The 26,863-nt window shown below is 37.5% G+C and overlaps 1 protein-coding gene across 3 annotated transcripts in view; it reads right to left on the bottom strand.

Annotated features, from left to right (window-relative positions):
* Positions 1–26,863, bottom strand: part of EML4 (EMAP like 4) — a 169,384-nt gene that overhangs the window by 55,675 nt on the left and 86,846 nt on the right. For 2 of the 3 annotated variants that reach the window (XM_069800243.1, XM_069800242.1), the window contains exons 2-5: positions 20,990–21,172; positions 9,567–9,696; positions 3,721–3,894; positions 1,461–1,589 (exon numbers count right to left, since the gene is read on the bottom strand). In XM_069800243.1, coding sequence (XP_069656344.1) covers positions 1,461–1,589; positions 3,721–3,894; positions 9,567–9,696; positions 20,990–21,172 — 616 coding nt within the window. Of the gene's footprint in view, positions 1–1,460; positions 1,590–3,720; positions 3,895–9,566; positions 9,697–20,989; positions 21,173–22,531; positions 22,626–26,863 lie in introns of those variants that run through there. The other variant, XM_069800241.1, reaches the window with a different exon arrangement.

The following is a 26,863-nucleotide window of genomic DNA, read 5'->3' as shown; positions in this document are numbered from 1 at the left end:
ATTGTGAAAGGTATTTTAGTAGCATAACAAAAACTAAGAAAAGAAACTCGATAAACAGAAATCAAGTCAGAGAGTTTTTTCATTTCAAAATATTATCTAGCAGTACCCTGCTATAATCTTAACTGCCAAAGGGCTTTTAAATTCCAACAGTGAAAACCAATCATAAAAGGAAAAAAAATACTTGCAAAATACATAACCCATAGTCCCTCACACACAGCACTTCACTGCTCTGCAGAACTCTTCAGGCTAAGCATAAAGCTTTTAGTAAACGTGCTGATATCCACACCCAAGATTAAAGATGTTTTTGTTCTTCCCATTCCCAGGGAAGAAGGAATGCACTTGCACTGTTCCTGACTAAGTATGTATTTGACAGTCTTATATCTAAGCTAAGGACAGCACTACAGACACGATCATAAAAAGACTGGAAATTACTCTGAAAGGTCTGAAGAGTTTTATTTGTCATAGTGGGAGGGATTTTCAGGTAGTTCTGCCTTGGACCAGTTAATGGCTATTTGAATGAAGATTAATGAGCAGATGCATGAAATCTGCAGACGACATCAAGCTGGGAGAAGCTGCCAGCACACTGGGTGATCTTGGCAAATGCAAGAGGGCTCAGTCAAAAAGTCAACACAACAATTTCAACAAATTCAGCAAAATTTCAACAAAGTCAAAACCAGCAACTAAGGGTGCGAATACAAAGTGGTAAGCCCAATTGGCAAAGAGTACTGAGGACAAAAAGTTGGTCACAATAGGGATCAACAATGTGGAGTGACAGCAAAAAGAAAACTCTTGTACCTGTGCTGACAGGAGTAGGAGAAGTAACTACTCTGTGCTATTCATCCCCAGTGAGGCCTCCACTGGAGACGACAAACTGAGAAAACCTGCTGCTGAAGAAGAGCACGAGAGGAATGGTGGGCTACAGCACATCACCTACTGAAGGTGAAGCTGAAAAGAAGATCCCTGCCTATTATCTAGAACCTGCAATCAGGAACCTGTTAAATAGTTAATTTGAGAGACCCACCTGAAATCATAAAAATATATTCTTACTACTACAGCCTACTTTAGAAACACACATACTATGTCAAATCCAGTAAATTAACTTCAAGGAAATACACTTGCATTTTCAAATCAGTTTTAATTAAGAAAAAACTGGTTGGAAGCTTCACAACAGTGGCATTAAGCCATAAATCTTAACTCATAGTGCATAATTTCGCTAACCCAAATGGGCAACATTAAAATATATTTACACTCAAATCCTGCATTCACAGTTCATAGTAATTTTGAGATTCCACAGGCACCTGGAGCATCACATTGGCAGGTTATGCAAGTAATTACTCCTGGTAAAAACAAAGATACAAATGGTCTTAGCATATACACAAATAAATTTACTAAAATTATGCAATTTCATAATATTTTGACTCTAAAGTTCACTTGCTTTTATGCACCAAACTGATACATACTTGTCTGCATTCTTTGCCACTTTTGATATTAATTTAGATGTTGATGCTACTCTCAGCAGCTTGTTACGACTGTCATCTGAACTCTCCCAAGCACTGTGAGGTTTTTCAGCAGTCAAGGATTTCTTTATGCTAGAAGAAACAAAGATACATTTTAAAATTACAAGCTAATAAGATATCAATAAATGGAACTGGTATGCAACGGACAGATCAAGCAGCAGGAGACAAAAGCAGAGCTAGGTCTTCCTTCAAGCTGAAGCATGAAACAGGAAAAAAAGATTAGTCAAAAAGTTCTAACTGGATGAATGAAAACAATTGAGCAAGACAGCTGCCAAATGTTTTATTCATTCCTTTCCACTTCCAAATGCTCTCATATAAAGACTTGAACAAAACAACTCTATACTTCATTACTATATTGCTAATGAATTACAAAAGTGGGAAAAAAATGAGGCTACAGTAGATTAGCCTTAAAGAATAAATTATTTAAAAAAAAATCACTTAAGAAGGTAACAAAGAAAAGTAGAATTTTTTTCTGCTGATTAACTGTTCACTAGCTTTAACACACTGATTTCTGAGGCAGAACAGTTCTATCAGATTACAGATTCATATGGCTGTTTTACAGACAGCACATTCTAAACCACATTAATGGCTTTAATCTTTTTGAAAAAAATGTCTGCAAACTTCTTGCATGAATAAGGCAAGCTAGGTTTGGCCCAATACTACAGATGATTAAATCCATGAATTCTGATATAAATTTTCTGCAATCTAATTGTAGCCAATTTACACTAATGGGAACCTGCAAGTTTTGCAGTCACTAGTTCATTAATTTCACGCACATCTTAATCATGGAAAACATTTTCAGAAGTGATGTAGCCCAAATTATTCTTCAATCAGCTGATCTAGAGTCTACATATGTCCTGCTAACAGTATCATACTTCATCCCGTCAGAAATGCTTTTTGCAGGAGTAAGTCCTGAACTGCAGCTTTAGAAATGGCAAGCTCCTTCCACAGCACCTCAGGAGGCTGAAAGGTCCTGTGACAAACAAGTTAATCAAATCAAGTTAAACCATTAGGAGACTAAAAAAGGCATTTATTTTTTTCCCTACACTGCAAAAGATTAGTAAGCAAGACTTCAGACAAACATCTTTACAGTGAGATACCAGGCAGGAGAACAACAGGCCACAAGTTCAGCTTCAGACAACTTAAAGAGTTTGTGCAAGACATGGAAACAGAGCCTTTATGGAGTGTTATAACATGCATCAGTCAAGTGAAAGTTGAAATATTTATTAGAGCTGTGAAATCGAGCAATGCAAGACAACATCATCTTGTGAACTACAGTAAATTTCAGAATAAATTTCATTTATTTAAGAGCTTGTTTCAGTCTCCTAAATGTCAAACAGTAAAAGAAAATTTCACACCTCCCAAAACAATAAGGTAACAATGAACCGAAAAAACAAAAAGAAACCACACCGAGTGATCTGCATAGTTTTGAAACTCAGAAGTAATCACCCAAATCTTAAAATCCATTTCTTTGACTTAAAAAGGCATTAAAAAAAGAAGTACCATTTTTCCTGTACCTAATTCCCACTAAAATGAGTGGGAACTTAGAGGCAATCCTAAATAAACTTCTACATTCACCCCAGTCAAGCAGTTCTATGATTTGGGTGTATAACCAGAACTTCACTCATGTAAAGAATCAGAATAAAAGTGAAGTGAACCACCCTGCAACCTAGCAGGAAATGAAAAGGGAACGGCTGGGAAGAAAAAAAAAAAATCCCAACTGCAGTCACTTTATAGAGTAATTTGAGAAGAAAAACTCCCGAAGGAAGAGTTGCAATGATACTAGTATTTAACTAATGCTGTTACGAGATGTAGTAAATGGCCATGTGCAAAATACACTCCACAACTCAGCTATGCCAGACAAAACCTATGAAGTGTATTTTGAGAAGGATCAAGTCAGAGTCATCGTTAAATATTTTAGAATAATGACTGATTAGAGGTAATCTACCATATTAGGATTTCAATCACAAAGAACAAAAAAAAAGCCCAAACTTTGTAATCTTAAAGATTTACTCAAAGAAAAACTGCATTTTTACATATTTGCTCTGTCGCAATGCATGTTGAATGCATGTTCTCTAGCACAAAAAATATCATTTATTAACTTGATCATGAGATTGGAACTATTTCACATGACTTGTTGTCAAATATGAACTCAGTATCATTACAATCATTTTCTAATGCTGTACTGTGGTACTGTGAAAACCTTTTAGCTGGAGCAGAACTCTTGCTTTCTTGAGTTTGCCTGTGTGTTTGGAGAGTCTGTGAGGAGGGCTGGGGAGAAGGTGATGCTTGAGTTTGTGGACTTTGATCATTAGAATGAGATTCCTCTTTTTTTTCTTTCTGTCCTGGAGGTTTTTCCTTCTTTTTTTCTGTACCGCTGTAAAATAAAGTATAACATAGGGGGGAAAAAAAAAAAAAAGAGAACAAGCAAATAAATTAAAAAGGTGGGAGAAAACACCCTCTGTGAAAAGATGGGAGAAGCATGTAACAACTTACTATATATAATCACCAAAAGAACACTTTGATTAGTTACTCAATCTCTTCAGGTTAGTGTTTTGCTGAAATAAGATTTATTCACAAACTCCAAAAATAAAAAAGGTGAGGGAGGCATGAAGATTATTTACCTATTTTTACCATGTAGTTGTACTAAGTTTACTCTGATTTTAAAATGAATACAACTTTGATTTGAGTATGTCCTTCATTTGCAGGTGCTCCTACAGCATTCAAAGCTGACACAAGTTGATACATCTCAAGTCTGCCGTCCCTCAGAAAAAAAAAACCCCATCCTCCGGTTCAGCTCACTGACTACCTTACTGTGCTGCCAGCCAAGGTTCAGTGCAAGGGAAAGGCAGGAGTGTGACTTGCATTATCTCCAATTAGCTTAAGCCTGCCATGAAACTATACCTACCTCTCTATATTTCTGGACACGTGTGGTACCGCTTATCTTTGCGCTGTCACTGAAAGACTGAAATGCTGTTGCTGGTCCCTGGGCTCTCCCTGGCTGCACCATAGTTCAAAGGAAATCATCCCTGAAAACTCATTGCTGTTTTGATCTGTAGTTGACTAACATCAGACTGTCTTGCCACTTCTTTAATGCCTTCAGTAAACGACAGCTAATAATACATCTTTATTTTCATAATGCTGTATTTATTAGGTTAACATTTTAAACAGCTTCAAATACATACCATTAACAACCTTAAATTCATTAAGAACATAACCAATGGTCCATTATGTAAACAGAAAGATTAATTAAAAGGCTCTTCTATCAAATAACATGCTTTGCAATATACTGAATACCACAAACAATAGCAGGATCTGAAAGAGAAGAGTATTGTAGTACGTGGCCTATTTCTTTCTTAAGAATAAAAAAATATCTTCCAAGATAAATTTCTCAGTGAACAAACAAAGCAAGATACAAACATCGGCTAAAAAGGAAAAAGAAATTTTTTTTCTCTTGGGTTCAAAGTAACCTGCAAAGTAAAAAACAAATAGTATCTTTCTGAAGGGGAGAATCCAGATTTCTATTCCCTCACACCAATTCCCCCCCAAACCCTTGTATAATCTTAATTATTTGTGTTTCCATCTACCTTTCCCCCAAAACCAATGAAAAACAGTAAGACAATATTAAAAATAAATGAATAAAAATGGGCCCCCAATTTTAATATAACATTCATAAGACCCTCTTTTTGTTTTATTTATTATTTCAATTAAAGTATATCATCTACCACTGAGACAAAGCCCTCAACACTTATATGAGTTCAAATTTTCTAAATGCTTCCAAAGAAGCATAGAAGAACAGGTAAAAACATATGCCAAAATACATTTATAGTGATCACTCAGGATTTCTTCTGTAAACCATACTGACTAGTTAAAAATGTCAATATAATCCATCAAAGTTACATTTTCTTTTCAGAAAAACAGATGGAAACAAGACAGAAAGAGCTTTCACAGTTCTTCGAGGGCATATATGTGATCACAGAGAACAAAGCTTGAAGAACTGTGGGGTTTTGGTTAATAATTTATAGCCAGAAGTCCTTAATTAACTAGAAGCATAAAAATTACTATTTTTTAATCAGAAGACTTAGCTTGCATTACTGGATGCAAAAGCACACTATGAAATCTTCATCTTTTTGCAGTCTGTGGCAAGAAATGCAGTATAGCGAAATAAATTTTCGGAATCTCTTGTCACTAAAGAAAACAAGTCTCTCTATTCCTACTCTGACATGTACACTCATAGACCTCTGCATTCACTCTCCCATAAATGCAGGATTTCTCACAACAAAGTCCATCTACTAGGACAGAGGGTGTGTCTGTGTTTGATTTTTTTAAAGAGATCATCTTTCAGGAAGACATGCTTCCAACTTTCCCTTTCCCTCTACTTGGGGATTTCAAAATACAGTCTAATAACAGTAAAAGAGATGAGGGAAGCAGGAGAGACACCACACAAATGTAACGACTTCCATAACTCCAGCTTGCACATCTACAAAGAATGGTCCTACTTGGTCAGAACAATGGCTCTCCTGGCACCATGCTCTGCCTCTGATGGTAACATAAAAGAGTTCAACAGTGGGGTCTTTACCTGTAGTCCCTTTCACCACACTTTTTGTAATATCCCACTTACAATGACACACCAGCAATCCTGCAGTTCACCTCTGTGTTCCTCCAGCAGGCTCAGGTGAATGCCACCTGCTGATGACAGTAGCATACATCTAACTTATCAATTCGGTCTTGTATTTTCTGTGTTCTTACCCAAACTCATTTAGCTCACCTGATCCACCTCCTAGAAACCACAGGTTCAGTGTGGGAATCTCTCCAAAGTCTTCACTGAGCTTGCAGCTGTGGACTATCCATTTCACACCTTTACCATTAGGCTCACTCCTTAATTTTCCTGCTGGGCCACGAGAATCACTGGACCACTCTCGTTTTTCTTTGCGTTGCAGCACAAGGTATACCTTGGGCTCCAACACAGTGCTTTTATCTACCACCAGGTTGCAAGCAGGCTTCTTTTTTTGACTGCCATTTTAATTTGAAAGTAAATTATGTAGATATGTGGCAGCCTGGGTATGGAATATCTTTGTGCTGAATTTATTTTGTTTGCTCACTTCTGCTAAAATCTTCAGCTTAATTGTATTATGACTGGCTATTACAGAGTGGCTCTCCCACTAATACTTCTTCAACTAGGTCTTGTGCAACAACTGAAACCAAATCAAAACCAGCACCTTTTCTTGTGGGTTTCTAAAGACTAGTTGTTCTGGGAAGCAGTCATTTAATGCATCAAAAAATTCTTTCCAAATCCCAACCTGATGAGGCATCTCTTCAGCCTACATGTGAGTAGCTGAGAGCTATTACTATCTGCCCTAATTTTGCAGATTCTTTAATTTCACGCAGCACAATGTCTCATCCTTTGGACCACAACACATTGGCAGCTACCGTGGAGTGTTGTCATTCTGAAACATGAAGACTATTCTTACCAGAAGCTGTTTTCAGAAGAATGTTTAGTCCTAGGGAAAACAATCAGACAGGTCTCTGTGACAGTCACCTACAGTACGAAGTACAAACCTGCTTCCAACTCTGGTGATATACAAGGTATGCAGCATGGTTCTTTCTTCTGAAGTGTTTCGACACCTCTATCACAAGTCTGCTCCAGACTATAGGGCTGAAATTTTCCCAACATGTACATGACTTCATTTCTGTCAATGGGGCATCATCTGCCTCTTGTTTGTGATACATTTCTGGGCTCTGGTTTTAGCAAGAGCTGCTATTTTAGCATACCTTTGTTAAAATGAGACATGCTGCTGTTGTGCAGCTACTGAGCCATCAGATCATCTCCATGAACTCAGTGTTCGTGTTGGTAGAACAAAGATTAAATAGTCTAAGAAATGAAACTGTTTATTCATAGAATAAATTCTCAGAGATGGCAGGTCTACAGAGGCCAGAGCCACAGAAATATACAATATTAAGACCGCATGAAACGGACACTGAACTTCAACAACAACAGCTTGGACACAAGTAGGCCACCTGTTATTTGTGACTAGATGTGTGGCTACATGTATTTACAACATGAAAAGCTATAAGCAGGCTATGGGGTCTGTTTGGTAACTACAGCGTACTTCTACATCAACAGATGACCGTGTCCACCTGCTGCACCAGTTCAACCTCCAGCCTGAAGAAAAGCCTGGACAAGTTGGGGTGAAGCATCCCACGACCAGCTGATACTCTCCTTTGGCCTTCCTCTTTTTCACCATGACAAGAGTGTTAGAAATAAACATGTTTACCCTATCTTTGTTACGGAAATGGGACTACTACTGACATTCACTTATGTTTCTAATAGGAACACGATTCGGTACCGAATGGTTTTGCTGTTATTAAAAAAACGCATCCACAAAGCCTGAGATCAGGCATTTTCTTTCATCTTTCTTGAGTTGGTAATTTACAAGAGGGCAAGTCTATATTCTTCCGAATACCAAACAATTTTAATGGAAGAACATATAAAGACAGGAGAGTGAAAGGAACTGCTGGAGAGTGAAAGGAACTGCTGGAAAGATAACTGAAGAACGGACTTAGGCCTTCCTAAAACAAGCCTTGAAGAAGGGAGTCATGTATCTTCAGCTGCACTGGAAGCACCAAAACCTTCCCTAACAGTTACTTGGGGGCCCAGGAAGAGTTGCTCTTTGCATATTAAGGTTTTCCTCTTTTGGCCTATCCAGGTCTCCTTTTAAAGACCTTAACTCAGATGAAAGGGATGCCGTTCTCTTCAGGCTGCTCTTCTTCTGTAGTCAAGTGTTGAGCAGCCAATGAATCAAGAAGGTGATTCAGCGCAAACGCAAGCTGAACACCACGGGAACCGGACTGGCTCTCATCAAAGTGCCAAGAGCCACAGTGGTTAAGATTAATGGAAAAGTTCTAACTAAGAAATACCTTCCTGTGGGAATGTCTTTTGTCCTGGTGCCTGTCACACTAGTATAGAGACATACAGTGATCACCTTCTGATTTATTGTTGAAAAGTAAACATAAGGATTCATTAAAAAGAAAGACACGCAATGCTACACAATGGAGAATAGCGAAGAGCAGGGCATTACCCTTGCTTTCCAAATTCCAAACGGCACTAAAGCTTTTCCTGGTTTGTTCCCACACAGTTTATATTTGCATGCAGCATTTTTATTCCCTGAAGTATATCATTTCCTTGTCTTGTTCTATAGCACAGTATTTACATCCATGCTAGAAGATAAACCAGCCACTGAAGTTACCAGAGTACTCTACAGAGGCCAAGAATTTGTTCGCATAATTTACCACAGTTATACATTAGAGTATTCTCTGCGCTGTGGCTGTATCTGGCAGCCCGTTCTTCCCAACAAAAAGGAATAGGTGCAAAACCTACTGATTAAAGAAGCCATGCAATCACTATTTAACAGACCCACAGAAGAAAGTAGTTACACAAACATTTTGTTTACTGTATGCAGCTGAAACCATTACATGGAGGGGAAAAAAAAGTTATGGTTGGTGCTTAGCTCATTTAACTTCAAATACTCAAGCAGTGTTATTTCTACACATTTGAGATCTGATAGAGATATTCTTCATAAGGACTAAGTAGCCACATTTTGGGTTAAGATCTTCTACACAAAAATGTAAATTTTTATCTTACACAATTCACTATTGTTTCATAGCTTTTTTGCTACTGCCTACTATTTACACTCCAGACAATGAAGTCAGTTTTGTTGTTTAATTTCTTTGAAAAAAACCAACAAAGATGCAGATGAATACCAGAAGGAAAAATTTTCCATTTGTATTGGAAATACGTTTGCCTGTTCTGTCCCTTGGTGAGAATGCATTTTGGACACTATACACTATAGAAATACTCTCCATTTATGAACTGTTTTTAGAACCCTGCTGTAAGCAGCCCAACAACGCGGTACAGCTCCAAAGTTTATTTGTGCCTTACTAGGCTTCAGGAAGCTCTGCTGAGGGTCTTGCAGAGGCAAAAATCAAACTCTTGCTCCATTTGTTTGTTTTAAAAAAAAAAAATTTTCAATTTTAATAACAAGGCGGTACCTTTTTGCAGCAGATGAAAGAGTTTCTTTTCTGGCAACAGAAACAGATGAACTGTGGCTTGTTTTCCTGCTTCCTGTACTCCCGTTAGTTATACAGGACATTGAGATAGCTTCTCGAAGGCTTGGCTGACCTAGAAAAAAAATAATATTGAAGAACACAAAATTTTACAGCTGTATCCAAAGATCCATCTGAAAAACTAAAAGCTCTCAGGTGTGGACCTGGTATCACACAGCAGCAGCCCCAGCATTCAAGACAACCATCTAGCCTATATCCAGTGACATATGTTCATGAAAGCCTTAAGCTAGGCAGCTAGAGATGGGAGACCTGGGACAGTAAGACAGGCAAGAATATCTTCTGATAGGGGTCAGCTTCTCTACTGCCATGCTGCCAGCAAATACTTTAATTCAGTGACACGCCACATCTCTTTCCGGTTGTGATCCACAGGGAGAATTAGAGACTATGGCTAGCCTTGGGAAGCTGGTTAGCTCCAACAGCCGTGGGACAGCAGATCTCATTATTTCAATTCTGTTGTTCAAAACCATCACAGCTCAGATAACACTACATGAGAGTTGTTGCTTTCAATCTGTTTTTTACTAAAGTTCAAAGAAATTGCAGACAGAAGCCTTCTCTACACTGAAAGAATTATTGAGTTATTTAAGGGTTGTGATTCTAAGGATTCAAAAATCCAGTTTTTCAGCTTGTTTTCAGCTTTCCCTTCGATCTTAAAAAAGTATCAACCTTTGCATATATGCACTACAATATAGCTGTTACGTTTCTGATACAGTTCACTCCATAGAACATCTGCCACATCCAGTGAACATTACAGACTCCCTCTGGGGATGAATCAAGACTGTATTTGTGAAGAAGGCTGTTGTCTGTCAGATGCCCACTTCACTCATTGTAGAAGTCTGAAACTATGCAGTGAATGTGGGAGGGGACTGCAAGGAAGATGGGGGGAGCGAAGGCTCTTCTATTTAAAGAGCTGAACGCTAGCCTGGCAATTGGCTTGCAGACCTGCCTCTGCCACAGACCATCAGGGAAATAGAAGGCATTTTACTCGAACCTGACATTTTGCCCTTTCCCATTAATTGTGTGTGTCTCCTTTTTTGCCTGCCTGTCTTATTTCTAAGGTCTTACTCAGGAAAGAGTTTGCCCCCTCCTCCCTCTGAGTGCTAAACTTGTGCTTTTACCCTCTGAAACGTGGCATACCCTGAAAAAATTCCTGGGCTAATCTCACATCAAGCATCCAAAAGTCAGTGGTTAGTTTTGATCCCATCTCCGTGCCACATCCCCATTTCACAAACAGCAAATTGTTACTGCATCTGATGGGGTCACGATGTCCAGTCTCTCTGACTTCAGCAACAAGCACGAAAGACATGACTGACAGGAAAATAACAGTTCTGTGTTCATGGCAGGCTTGGAATAGTGTGAGTTAGATAAGGCATGAGGCCACACATTGAAGATAAAAGTGAGGAGTAAAAAAGTGGTCAGGGAGAATCAACTGCTCTGTGCACTGAGGGCAAACTCGCACAGATGCATCATTTGAACGATACCAGCGTTTGGTCCATTTATCACATCGCAGCTCTATCAGGCAGGCTAAGAGGCAAATTCTTGTTTTAAACAAGCAATTTACATATGAAAGATACCATCAAGGGAGTATTAGATTTCAGAACTATTTGGATGAAGGCAGAAATAGGCTGACCTGTGCTAACCATATACTGCTTCAAACGCACCAAGCGGCATGTGACCAAATCTGAAATTCAGATCAGGAGAGCCAAAAGGAGCATGCAGAATATCCCCAGCAGAAATGAGAATAAAGGAAATCTGAAGAAAGTAAAGACACACTCAAATACAGAAACACTGCAAAGATCATTGTTCTTCCTAAGTTCTGCATAAATCAACTCAGTGTGATTCCTTCCAACCGGTACTTCTTAGTGACTGTTTTACTTGCAACATACACATTTGGAATATAGATTTTTATTTTAAAAGTTAATATGCTGTACAAAACGTCTGAAGCTCAAGAGATTTTTACCCCCCTGTGTAACTTAGATGCAAGAGCAAAAGCACATGAGCTTAAAAAGCAGTTTTAGTATTAGAAGCCTATAAATTAGCTTCTTTTATTTTCACTGACAAAGTAAATCATCTTCTTTGTGGAGATGCATAATATCAAGGCCTATGATTCACTCTTGAACTGCATACGACCTTAACATCTCCGTCTGCTCATCATAATAGATCAACACCTCTCCAAGCAGCACTAGCACAACTTTCCAGAAACATGGATCAGGAGGCATAATAGCGGTAATTCTCAGTATGGTGGAGAAAGCATTCAGTGGAAAGGGTAAAGAACAACAGTGCTAAAGACAGGGTACAGGAACTTAATGAGATGGGGAACAAATTTCTCAGTTTTCTCAAGCAAGGAGCACATGGCTATTTTGTGAGTAATTCCCCCTTCTAGGTACAGAAAGTGTTAGCTCCTGCTTACGTTCAAGGACAAAACTGATTACGAATAAAACTGTACAACAGTGCATACTCATGACAGGAACATGCACTGCTCCATGCAATGATGAATGCAATAATAATAAAAAAAGGATCCGTATGGCAGTTTTTTGGTTATTTGGTTTTTGGTAAAGTGGATGTTGATGGTAGATCTGCAGAGTACTTCCTAATTTCAAAAAGCGGCATGCAAAATTAAGTTTGAGATTAAGATTTTTTGAATCAAAATAAAAACAATTTTTGTAAAATGACTAACAATTATACATAACAAAGATCTCTTGAACCATTCATTCCTTGAAAAGGTGACCAAAACATTTGGACACAGACCAAAACATCAATATCTAGGAAAAAAGCCACACTGACAGATTTTTTTCAAGAGTCAAAAATATATCAGGCTTTCTTACAGTCCAGAACAAAATCTTGGTCAGTCACAGTTGAGAGTGCCACACTCAATGTGCAATAAAATGTAAAAAACCCAACAAAAACAATGGAGAAAAAAAACCCACAACCCAACCAAAACAAATAAAAACCCTCAAACCCCAAACTCAACACCCCTAAGAAAAAAGCCCCCTTCCACACTCAGTATATATTCCTTTTTAACTAGGTATTCAAAAGTGACCTTTAGAATACTATTTTTAAAGGGGGAAAAAAATGAAAAATTCAAGAAATCATCTGCAATTACATGTAAAGAAAATGCATTTACATTTTAAGCCGTGAGAAGGAAGGGCATGTTTAAGCCCTGTGCACATCCGAGGCAGTGGAGCAGTGAAGCCTGGCTGTCCGTGGGGTCAGAGACACACAACCAGGATCTTGCTAGCCAGGTCAGAAGCTCAGGGAAGCCGACCTACCAGTCCAAATCATGCAGCTCTATTCACAACTTTTAACCAGGGCATCTCTACAGTCAAAAGATGTCAAAAATTAACAACGCTATAACCTTCTTCACTGCATGATAGGCCTTCATAGCAGTCAAGCAACTTTGCTTCAGACCTGGGAAATAATGAAATGGCACAGGAGGACACAAATTCCAGATCAATAGCCTAAACCAATTGAGTTGTCCCAGCACTCAGATTGCACATCTCTGCCAATATCATGTCATACGTCACCTGCTAGTATAAACAGTCTGAAATTTTTCAGACTGAATAGCACTCAGCTTTATCTGTTAGTTTGGAACAAAAGCCAGACATAAACTGAACGTAAAATGAAAGCCAGTGTATGGTGACCAGGATTAAAGCCAAATTGTCAGAGATCAAAGTGGAAAAAAATGTCTTTTATGGATAACGGATTCATCTCTGTTCTGATAATTTTCACAGAATAGTATCTGTTGAGTTCAAAAGAAGCATTTCATTAACATCTGTCAAGTACACAAGTGTGTGAATGAAAGATAAGTAGGATTAGAAAAAACAGACCACAATAAACCAAGAATCTATTTCCAACTCTTTATCAGCCTTGATTAGCTAACTGGGGAAAAACTGAAGCCAAGCTGTAAGAGACAGTGCTAGTTTTGAAAATGTGTGTCCTGTGATAACATGACAGCTTTTCTTTCCAAACATACATATAAGGTACTAGAGCTGAGGATCAGTTAGTAATTCTCTTCTTTTTCCCAAACCCCAAAGTTACAGGTTTTTATGTTTAAATATAGTTTATTATGTTATTAGTTGTATTAGCTGGAACAACAATTCGCTTAATATCTTTGTATTTGCTGATACCCTGACAGGCAAACTGCCTTTCTTCCAAATTAAAATCTAACCCTTCTTTCTCTTCTTCAGGTAATTTCAATTTAAAGTTAAGAAGCTGCAGCTACATCAAAATAACTTCTCTGGACACTTCATTCTAGTGGATTTAAAACAAAAAGCTCAAGAAATTATGTGTTACAAAAAAAAAAAAAAGATAGACTATTTTTAGGCTTGCCTTGTTGTTAAAAAAAAAAAAAAAGGCACACAATATCCAAGTCTTTCAACAATCTTAGAATACTTCATTTTCAGCAAAACTTGACAAAGATTTCTATATTTCAAGCATATTACATGCCTAGGGGTTTTGTGCAAATAAAACTGATGGGTTTAAGGACAGAAACCCAATTTAGTACTCTTACTAAAGAAGCATACAATGTGTGTTCAACCACACTATTAGTCACCAGAGAACCCACACAGGTGAGCCGTAGAAAAACAGACTGAAACAGTTCTAAATGTAGCAAAACATAAGATTTTATCTGCACTTCCTTCCTAAAATAAAGATATCAAAAACAAACTAGAAGTTACGACAAATCCTAAACTTACTTCAAGATGTTATAATAAATTGTACCGAAGCAACTAACTGTAGTCACTGCTGTTTCCAAAGTTTCAAAGGATGTCAAGTCCCTCAGCTCATGGAAGATGCTGGCAAAGAAATAGCTTGGGAGCACTACGACTCTTTTAAAAAGACTACTGTATTCTGGAGGGTAGGGAAATATTTTCTTCAGCATTTTTCTTTATTCAGCTACTTCACTTACACAGTAAGAGTCAAATTCTGATTGAGATTTCTTAAGTAGAAAAAAATGTTCTCTTCTTCTATCACATGAACAAACATTACAGGTCAGGGTGAGATATTAGTTCTCAAATAATGACCAGTATAAATCAGGAAAAAATAATTCCATTCACTACCTATGGGTTATACTTCACCTTGTTTAATAATCCAATTTTAAGACAAAATTAAGTTTTGACAAACTTTATTATTCTTACAATAATTGTATCTAGCTGAAAAAACACAAGATGCTTTTCATACTTTTTTTTAATTGAAGCCCAATTTCACAAATCTCAACTGACAATTGGCTATTAAACACATTATTTGTCATTTCCTGTTAAAAGCATGTTAATATGCAAGTTTGAGAATGTATAGGTGATGCATAAACATCTTGAGATGCAAGTGAGTCTCTCCCAATAGGCAGATAAATTAACTACAATATTAAGAATAATTAGATATTTATTTAGAGATTTCCTACAAAAATTTTATAGCTGGTGACTTAATCTGTCAATGCACACATTTCTAACTATAACTGATTCTCCTAGAGAAATAAAACTAGTTTTTCAGGCGTTCTGCTCTTACGAGTCTAGGGGAGCCTGCTCTAACGCATGGCTCCTTGGGCAGGCATTTTAAAACCTACTACCCAGGGAAACTGAGGACTTCTTTGGCATGGGACAGCCAGTTGCTTCTTCAAACCACAGCCCTTCTCCTCCCTCCCTACCATCTTATTATTTTGCTATACTTTCCCAGAGGCACCATCTACTTCCTCAACCAACTGCCAAATGAGCTATACCCAAGCAGAGGAAATAAAATTTTAACTATGGTAATCTGAAACAATTTGATGTACTTTGGCAAACAGTGATGAAAGAGCTACTCTAGTGTTACAAACAACAAGCAGTTTTTATCTGAAAAAGTTAGTGGCACCATTTAACTCTTCCAACATTGCAATTCTTAGTTTGAGGAAGCATCATGGAGAACGGCTGAGTACCGCTCAGGAGAATTTGCCCACACTGTTCTAAAAAAAGCACAAAAATGCATAAAATAGATCCAAAACTGTAAGAAACATATGGAAGAAGAATAAGGACACTTACCACCACAACTGTAAACCACTCCTCTACAATGCCCTAAGTATGTTCTCCAATGAACAATATTATTAGGTTACAGAAGTTAAAAGAAAACTGAACTTTCTTCTTCTTCACTTCTCTTTCCTTAAACTTAGCTTAGCTCGTTAGTGACCCTTAGTTCATTAATGCCCTCTAGATCCAAATTCTTTGAATAAAGGAAAATATGTGAAGAACATCAAGAATAGAAAGTATAACAGAAGAAAAAGAAAATATTAAAGACAGAGGAGAAGACAGGAAAAAATGGGGAAGAAATGCAAAAAATTTAACGTTAATGCAGAAAGAACAGATGGCATTAAAACCAATACATGGAAAATCCATTAAGACCTCAAGAGTATCATTATTTGTTATGCGAGCATACAGCCTGCAGACTTCAATTGGACTATTCCCATGAGTAAAATGACACACATACAAGCTTGCCAGGTTAGTTCTAATATCATGGATAAAAGCCTATATCCTACCTCTACCATAAGCATTTTCCTGTCTACACTTCTATTTTCTGTTCCTTTAACATTTACTGATTAGACAACATAAACATGACCCAGTTATTAGTACAATTCTGCGCATTAAAATGTGTTAGGACTAAAACCATAAATGCAAGTCTATCCTATGCTTTCATTAATGAAGCTTCCTGAACACCTGAAGTCAATTTTTGTTAATATAAAAGAAAATGACTTAATGTTATTGAAATGAAACCATTGTTGAGATACGGCAAAAATGACATCTGAAGTGCTTTGCTTACATTAGTGCAATGAGATGGAATTTGATCCAAGATACCACTTAGGATTTTTCCTATTGAAGTTACACACTATTTCACACGAGAGAAGGGAGCAGGAAAGGAAGAAAAACTCTCTGGGTTCCTACTATAAAAATCCACTGCACAAAGGAAAAAGTATAAAATAAATTTTTAAAAAATCTGCATTTCCAGTACATGGCTGTTTTTTCAGGTCCCCAAGATCATTGCTTTAAGTAAAATAAATGCCTCTCAAGTCTGCCACCCTGCATTGTCATGGGAGATCCTCTCTGCAAACTGCCATCCACTGCTTCAATTTCACTTTGTGAGTTGAGTCTGCATATGAGTTATTTTATATCAATTCTTGTCCAAGCAATAGGAAATGTTCGTCCAAAGGTTTAACCTGTGACGAGGCTCCTTCAGGTCCAGAAAAAGGACATGAACTCTTTGTTTCTCTACAGGCAGACATCAGATGTACTTTCTGGTAGATGGTCGCTTTTTCAGGCAAGAGCTCACACCCCAGTGATATGATTAGTCTGAGATATTTTACTGGTGCCATTGTGTGCCACAAACTTGTCTCCACACCCAGAGCCTGAGGGATGAATTCTCCTGTTACACACATTTTGACACCCTAGAAGATTTTAATAGGTTTACCAGCCACCAGCTGCGAGCCAATCTATCTTGCTGGCAGCTGCAAGTACCAGACTGCTTTATGCTTTCCTTTTCTTCGGTGTCCAGGTAATCTTTGTTTTTGGAACTTTTTGTGAATGTTAACAGCATCAATCATTCATCAACAGCAGAGACGTGTGGCAACAAGAGCGCAGAGCTGCCAAAAGCAAAGAACTTCCCACCAAAGAAATTCTTCTTACCAAGCCATCTACTAAGAAAGAAAAGGAAAACAGATAGAAAGAAAACATCCTCCCACCCCCCTCCAAATGCACCCTCACACTACGATCCCCACAAACCCTGTAGCTGCTGGGGACCAGTTCCCTAATCAAGCCCTTTCACATTTCTAATTCTCAACCCTATCTTTGGACCTGGTAATTTCTCCTTTGTGTAGTTATTCTTAGCTGTGTGCAGAGATGGAGAAGTACTATTGTAGCCTTTTTATTTTGAAAAGATTTTCTCTATTTAGAATGACACTGCATCGAGACATACTGAACAGGAAAACAAGCCACATGCAAAGACTCCCAGTCTGCTTTTCACTGTGCAGTAACAGACAAGCTCTAGGTCTGTTGCAATCCTTACTAGAGGTATTTCCCTCATACAGTATCCCCACTTCATACTTTACTCGGAGGCACTACGGTGGCTAAAAAAAAAAAAAATCTAACCCTTTAGCTTTTCTCATACAGTTTGGAAATCACCTATCCCTGCACAAAGAGCAGCTTGCTTTTGAGACAGGGCAAGACAGATAAAATCACAGGTAGTAACCTCCTGACTGATAGCCAATGGGTTAGAAATAAAACTCTACCCATGCCCATGTGAAGTCTTTCACTGAAGACTGGACTAAGTTCAAAATAAGCATGCAACAGAAATGTAGGAAAAAAGAAAAACACAAGACTACAAGTATAATGCAAACAATTTTATCTTCAGCTATGGTTGCTTCAAAAAGGGATAAGAAAAATAAGCACAGAATTAGCTCACCAGATAGGACATCACACAAAGGACGAAGAGATCTCTTTTTGCATTAAGTTGGGCCATGAACTTCAGAATGAAAAAATCAGTTGAAAAGTGATCAGGATTTGTCCCTTTCAGCATGATTCACCGTCTATTCACAGCACTTATTTTTAGCCTATGAAAAACCTCTCTTCAAAGACACTGCTGAGGTGGCAACAAGAAAAAAAATGGAGAGGTTTTAGAAAACTCATTTCAGCAGCAAGTAGGAAAGACTCCTTCAAACTACTTTAGATATTGTCTCTTACTCAGATTAAAACTCTTTTGTTTGATGGAAAGATTCAAGATGGCTTTTTCCGGTACTATGATTCTTCTAAGTTCAGTTTATTTTAAAAGTATTTATCTTACTGTGTTGCCAGACTTCACATCTCTCTCAATGTATTCAGAAATATGCACACATCTATCCTCTTTGCTCATTTATGTCAGCATGTATTTAAGGGCTGCTGTAGAGACAAATACTTCTGTGAATCAAAGCCTCAGCATTTTTTTTTAAAGAAAACCTACCTATAATATTTACCATGAAACTGCAATCATTGTAACGCAGAAATCTGGATTCTTGACAGGATCATGAACACCAAAAAGAGCTTTGGAGGAATACAATTACCTTTGCATCAACCATGACTTGACTAGTAAGAGCCTGTTATGTACCCGTAAAATACTTCAAAGAAAAATTAACAATGACTTCCTTGAGTATTATTTTTGTATGACAATTCAGATCTTCTGCCAATCCTACTCATTCACGAAACTAATACATTTCTCTTTGTTAAAACATTTCAAGAGCTCTTTACCCAATGAATGAACTTAAAATATAGAAATCAAAATCAATCAAAAATCAATACCTAAGGTATTGCAAAAAGCTATGTACGAACTTCTTTTGAAATGTTTATTAAAATATTGATGTTTAAGTTTAAATCAATATTAATCTCAAACTCACTCAAGTCTAATTTTAGACTTTTACAAAATTCCAGTGACTGTACGTGAACATTTTCTTTTGTGATGTCTTTATACCATCTATATGCAGCTGATTTCATGATAAACAGTGAAGTTAATGTGTTGCCTGATGGTATTAGGTAACTGAACACAATGGGGACACATCTACCACAAATTAAATACAGTGCCAATTGGTCATAACTCATTTAAAGTTCAATGCATTAGCTCATATGTGTGCATATCTACCTCCACCCCCATCTTTTTCTTCAGTTACATGCTATTGTCATTAACTGGTTGAGATGTAACAGCACAAAGCTGAAGATTTTTAGATATTCCACCCTCCCTCTCCCCCAAGAAATAATTAATTTATTTTTCACTGAAAAAAAAAATTCACCTGAAGAAGTTGGTATGGCCGGCCCCAAGACCCCCAAAGTCTCACTAAGGAGATGGCCCCAAGGCATTTTGCAGAACACTGCAAGTTTGCCCTGCCTGTGCACAGAGTTTGCTGGGTATTAGACAGCTCCAAGCCAAAGGTCTTTAGCTGTGTTTGTGCATATTCCAGCTCCTCTGCATTTAAATGGGAAGAATAAGGTCCTATGTTGCACACGTTTTGCCCACAGTTTTCTACTTGGACATTTTCTTTTTATCATAATGGACAGCAGACAGCAAAGAGTGATTTAGTTGAAATACTTGCTAGAGCTCTATTTACAAAAAGTTAGAAAAGTAAGTCTCAATCTTGTTTAGACCAGAGATGCATATTGGGTAGATAAAAACTGCGTTTATAAGCAGGGATGACAACAGTCTACCATTTAGCAAGCAAGAGAGAATGGCAGGATTCAGAGCCCAAGCCATTTAAGCATCATCGCTTCCTTCCATCTGGCAGAGAGACTGCAAAAACACTTAATTAAGGAATTTGATCTCTCTGCAACTTCTAAAATAATTCAAACTTTCAGCATTTTCAGCCGGTATAATGCAGCCACCCAAACATAGGCTATGATGTGTCAGTTCAGTGTTATACTGGCTTTGGTGTAATGGGTGTACTTCAAGGATGAAATAACACGGATTGAGCCCAGACGACACTGCACTGCATGGTTTGATGGGGATACATGCATTTACGGTGAACTGGAACTGTGAATTACCTGAAATATGATCTAACCTTTTATTTAATCAGAGGTCTAATATATACCACAAACATATATAGCCATAGTTCTCTCCGAACACACAATTTTACACTGGAGTAAATTCAAATAACTAAATTCAATTAGTCCTCTGGAACAGAAAAGGAAATGTCCACAGGGGAAAAAAAAAAAAAGTATGTAAAAACTAGTGCAAAAGGCATCTAGTTTCTCTACTTTTAAACAATCCTGTATATTTCAAAGTTGCAATGTAAAAGTTACTAGCTACTAACCAAAAGAGATATTGCTGAATGGCTATATGGCCACTTCTTACAAGAAACCTACTGGTGGTGAGTTATCTCTGTAGATGAACAAAAATTAACTATATTCAGAACGCTTCCTTATTTGGTGGCAATGTGTTTTGGGTTTTTTTTTTTATTTTATTTTTAATTCAGGAGCAGGGAGAAATGTAGCCTCTAATATGCTCCTTCAGTTGAATAACTTCTAGGTGAAGTCAAAGCTGAGACTCAGAACTGCCCATAAGCCCCAGAACACCCTGTGGCAGGTTAAAGACTGCAGGTGTAAAGCATTTCACCATTTAAATTAAAACAAGAATCTTTTAACAAGAAGTAAGATAAACTTTCAGCAGTGTTAAGTACATAAAAATGTTAGCAAACAGCGTATTTCAGATATCTATTAGCTATATCCTATAAAACCACTCTTAAAAAACTAACCCCTCCAGCTCAAAATATACCTGCCTTTCCAAACGAGATAGAAAAGGGAAAAAAGAAGTGATCAATGGAGAACATTCTAAATGATAACATTCTCACTCTAGAAAGAATTTACCAAATATGGGCTTACCTTTACTTGGTGCTGATTTTCTCACAGAAGCTACATGGTCTTCGGAGATAGCAAGACGCCTTAGCACGTCAGCCAACGCTGCTTTTAGCACAGTGATTTCATCTTCTTGTTGCTGTACTCTCAGCTCCAGGGCTGAAAGACGGTCCTGGACATCAGACGTGCTCGCAGCTGAGATGCTGTCATCTGTACAGCGGGAAAGCAGAGTAGAAAGAGACGTTTAACTGTTTTGTTCTTAACTAAAAGCCACAGAAAAAAGCATGTACAGCATAAGTATGTCTGTCCCATCATTTTGAAATACTGAAGACATTCAAACAAATATGGTCAGGCAAATAAGGAATGGATATTATGTTAAACATATCAAATTAGTGCTTCAAGACAGAAACTTTACTAATCATTAGCCAAGACAGAAGGCTTAAGGTGCATGGCCCTATAAGAATCAGAAGAGGCAATGTGCTTTCTGTTAAAATAGTGTAGAAAGAAAAACATGCTTACCAGCAGAAGACAAACTGAAATTAAGCTTATTTAAATAGCCAACTGAATTAACTAAAAAGGTATAAAACTGTGGTAAAATTTTGCAATATATTCTTTTGGAACTGTTGAAGAATTTTAACTGTGATCCTTAGTATTAAAGAAAGTTGTAAAGCTGAAGAAAAAATTCCACAGTTGAACATAAAAGTATTGCTAGCCACGACCTAATTGCATCAAGTGGCAATCTCAATCTAAGTGGTCTAAATCAGAGTTCTTAACTTCAATTCCTTCTCTAACTTTTTTCACATCACCACCCTGTACGTGCCAGAAAAACATATGACATTATAACATTTGGCCTGAAGTGAACAGAAAATAAATACACTGCAAAAAGGTTCCAAAAATCTGTTTGGCCACACAGAGATAGATTAGCCTTGAAGGCATAATCCAGCCAAATCTATTCTTCAGTGGTAAAAAGGAAATTACAGCTTCTGCATACTGTTTGCCTTTGACAGTTCTTTGTATTACTTCTGCCAAGCCAAAATAATGCGTAACAGACTTTTGTATTTGGCCGTTCCAATAAATCACAGGCCAACCACTAAACAAAAAACACCATAAAAGAATATGTTGCTTAATCACAAGGTACTGAATTCCTTATCCATCCTAATTTAGGCTTACTAAAAACTCAGGAAGGGACTTCTAATACAGGTTTACAAAATTTACCTGTATTACACAGACAGACAGTGTAAGTCCATTTTCTATGAAATGTATACAAAGAGCGAATTTACACGTAAGGGTAAATAGCTGATATTATTACTGCAATTACATACAATCAAAACTTTAGTTCATTAATCTGATGAAGATATACCAAGGAAAAAAAAGAGTTAATATAAGCCACAATCCTAAAACTCTGTTTTTCACTAAAAAAGCCTTAATCTTTGAAATACTTGAATAAGGGTACTTTTAAAATAAATGTAAGCAAAAGAAACACTGAGCCAAACCCCTCCACTGAATTAAATATGAAAGTGATTAAGGAGTTTAATGCCAACTTCCATTCAGTTAAAACATGATACTCACTACTGAAGGACCAAGAATTGAACGAACCAAAATAAAGAATCACAGTAACACTTTCACAACACCAACAAAATTCCTGCATGGAATTAGTAAAACAAACTAATATTAGTAGTGAAATGTATTCACGATTATTATTACATTGAAAGGAACAGTTAAGATTACATTGATAAAACAACCCCTACACGAAGACAGTTTTGCGTATTGATTTAATTCACTATTTGGTTAAACCAAAAGCAGAAGTGTATCACTTCATGGGTAATACTGTATTCATTCAGGCTAATAAGTAAAAAAAACTGTGGGGGAATTAATAAGGCATGTACTTAGACTGAGATCCAGAGACAAAAGATCAGAACAACTCTGTACAAAATGCCTTTAATATCATTAGCCATAACTGTACCTCCTGTATGCAGAAAAGTTATTTTAACGACTCTACAGCCCAGCATATCCAATGCTCTCTCAATAGTACTTTACAGATCCAGACCAGTGACAGCTACCCCAGGTTGGGAAAGACTGTGTAAGATTATTTTATTAAAAACCCCATTTTCAAACCATAAACCCCATCTGTTTTAAGGAGCTAGTAGAAGTTCCTACAAGCACACATACCTGTGCAGCATATAAAAAGGAACTAAGGTAAATTTACATTAATTCAGGAAGAAAAGCTTTTGCTTTAGGGAAGTAACTAGACTTCAAGATGTACCATATAATTCATATTTTTGCTATCCTTACAATATTAGCCTTTAAATACATGCAATGGACCAGTCAAAATGAACACTGCAGAAAACAATGACAATTATTTTCAAAATAGTATAATCTTTCCAACTCATCTTACACTGGGTAGCAGTTCAAACAGAAGAGACAAGTGTGACATTTCCTTAAAAAAGAAAAGAAAAAAATACAGAAAAAAAAAAAAGGAAAGCTTAATTTTTTCCTTTTTTGTCTGCCAAAGCCTTCAATTAATGAACTATTAAAAGGTCTTATAATGGATAAATTATGGATAAATTCCCAGGCTGTAGAAATATACAGCAGATCACTCTAAAACATTTGTAAAAGGAGGAAGTAGTTATGTCAAATCATCATTTCAGAAGCCAGACATTACTGTGTTCTCTGTGTGGAGTCCAAATAACAGTAATTACCAAACCAGCCACGCTCCACTGTTGGTCTGTCTCTCTGATGAGCATAGATGCAAGTGCTCTGCCTGACGTGGACATCTTTCTTCCCCACCGACTACTAACATGGCCTAGACTGCTTCTGCTGAACCCCAGTACCCCAAAAAAGGGACACATTAGATAGCTCCTGCAGTTCCCAAAGCCACAGTTATGTCACTAATTAGAAACTTGAAAGGAAAGCAAGAGAGCAAATCTTTCTGCCCTGTAAGGGTGAGCTGCAATGCTCTGACCTCCTCAACACATCAAATGCGATGGTAGAGGAGTTGAGCAATGTCCACCTCCGTGACCTGTCCTATGGAGGTTTAACCCCTAGACACAGCATCAAGAGGCAGAAGGACCCTCAAACTCAACTTCATCCCAACAGCTTGTCAGAGGTCGTAGCTGTATAAATGGGGCATGAGTAGGAAACCAAGACGGTTAAGCCATTTAGCTGATTCAAAAACAGGCAAAGCAGTGGGCAATGTGTGTGTACAATGGCAGAAAAGAGGTTTCAAACCACCAGTGGCTTTTGCATTGCAAAGAGGGCACATGAGACAGTGACTGAAAGAAGTTGGACAGCAAGAAGATCACTAGAAAATCACAGATATTTTGGTTGATCAAAGAACAGTAGCACAATAGGAAAATATTTTATTGTTCTTTATCACTCTACAGAAGCAGCATCTGTTTCAGGTGATGACAGTCATATATGACCCTGGCAACTATTAGAGAATTAAAATGAATGACTCCCAACCCAAACACCTCACCCATGAAAGCAAATATTCAGCTGAACTTCAACATGCCCTTCTTGGTAGTGTCTTGAAAAGCAAGTCAACTAGGGATTAGCTTAAAAGAAGATGCCTTGAAAGTAAACACAACTGCAATCCTTGAGATCATTTTGACAATTCTGCACAATGCAAAACTATACTTTTTTTTTTCCACAGAGGTTTTCAAAATCTCTTCCAGATTTCTTCTTCCATTAAAAATACATTCTTACAATCTACAGAACTACTTCAAAAGAATTTTAAACAAAAAGCTTCAAGTGCATGCCCTTCCCCCTTCAGAGGGGAAAGAACTCTTAGGCAAGTACAAAGTCTGTCACTTGTGAAGCAGAAGTCCATCTCCTCCCTTTCTCTTCTCCCACTCCTAAACATCTGGCCTTTCCCTCATGCTGTCTCAGACATCTATCCAGGCCTTCCATGAACCACTCTTAATTTACTAAACCAGAGGGAGATTTATTTATTTATTCATCTATTTAAAGAGGGAAACCCGTTAAGGGTATATATCAAGAATTTGTAAGTGAAGTTGACTACTAATTCATTCACTTAATTAATTTTAAAAAGACCTTTTTAGTTACCTGGTTATTTTTATTATAATCAAATAGCATAATTTCTGATGTGTCAGTCACGTTTCCCAAGCTGTTCATGACCTATGCATTCAAGAGAGCCACTGGGAAGAGAACCATTGCAAAAAAAGCACCATCTGCAGTGCTCGCTGGTAGTAGTGAGGAGTCATCCACACAGATGAGGATCTAAGGTCCTTCAATCTTAAAAAGTGGTTTAAAATAAGAGTATTGGTACTCAAATGACAGCAAAACCATGCTAGGTCTAAACGTACAGTACTGTAAATTTCAAAATAAGATGTCTTATTTTATCATAGTTGCCATAGCTCAATAGATTTTTAATTTTAGCCACTAAAACATCAATTCTTCCCCTGCTTTTGGAGTAAGCAGGGATGTATACGGGATGTTTGTATTCAGTACTCATGAGATATCTGGACGACCCTAAAAATTAGGGTTCACTTTTCATAGTCAATGAACAGCATTAAACAGATGCATTATGCTGCATGGGACTCCTCAAGTCACATGCATCAAACCACTCCCAGTAGACTGAGCAAAGCAGCAGCTCAAACCACCCCTTAGACTTGGGCCAGGAACTTTGGAAGGGGTATCCAGCACATAGTGATGGTACTTAACAAACCTCGTGACCCATGTATCCCTCCTCTCCTCACAGGTCACCAACCAGGCACATGAGAATAACAGCATTTGAAAAGTATCACCCTTCATCACTCATTGCCTAGCAGAAATTTGAAATGGCTGCATTTAAAAAAAAAAAGTAAAAAAAATCTTACTACTGAACCATCTATTCTGGAGGCCCCTCAACAATTCCAGAGCATCCATTATCACTTCTCTGAGTCAATTCCTCCCAGCCCCGACTAAACATAAGTAAGGGCTTCATTTTAGACATAAGTAACATTTCAGAAAAACAAATTTTACAAACTCCAGCACATGGAAACTTAAACCACAGGGTGGAAAATCCTACATTTTATCCAATAAAGCCACACAAACCACAGATATTTTTAAACTCCTGCTTGCCAAGGCACCCACACAGTTTTCTATGTTTTCCCCAGAGTGGTAAGAGACTTTTATTACAGAAATGCAATAGAAATTACTTGGAGTGGTATAAAGCTCTGGCTCACAATTTCAGGGAGTAAATGGCCCAAAAGAACCCTTTCTCACTGGGACTACAATCTGTCCATGTGTGTAGGAAGGTACGTATTTGCATGACTTGTAATTTTTATTCTGAAGAGCAGTGAATAATTTGACTCTGTATGAGGCTTGTATTTCCAGAGAGATAACTGACAAATTTGTTTTTCCTACCATGTTAACCGAAAGAAAATGCTCTGCAGTTCTCTGCAGCTCACTTGTCTTAAGACTAGCTTATAAAAGATCAGGAATTCTGTTCCATATCTCAAATACATAACTCTCAAAAAAAAAAAAGAGAGAAGTAGAACTAGAAGTAGAACTAGACTCTACACTTTTGCCCACAGTATCTCCTTCACCTCCTCCAAAGGCCAGCACACACACAAATTATCTCGGTTTTGTAAAGGACGTGAGTCATGGAAGGAACATGAGAGCAGGAATTAAAACCCACAACACAAATGTAAAAGATTAAAAAAGCTTCTCCCTCCTCCCTTCTCTCCCCCCCCAAATGATACTGTATTAACTTCTGATGTGTCCCTAGAAGCTAGATCTGGTAGCATGGAAGTGGAATAGGAAGTTGTCCCCAAATTGTCCTTTCCTGCACATGCAAGACTATGGCCTTTAACATTCTGGATTACTCCACATATTTTTTACTTCCTTTCCTACTTCTTCATTCTCTTTCCCTAATTTCCAGTTTTTCCACTCAGAAGT

The sequence above is a fragment of the Haliaeetus albicilla genome, chromosome 13 (assembly GCF_947461875.1).
Source record: "Haliaeetus albicilla chromosome 13, bHalAlb1.1, whole genome shotgun sequence".
Lineage (NCBI taxonomy): Eukaryota > Metazoa > Chordata > Aves > Accipitriformes > Accipitridae > Haliaeetus > Haliaeetus albicilla.
This window is presented reverse-complemented; position numbering and strand designations above follow the sequence as displayed.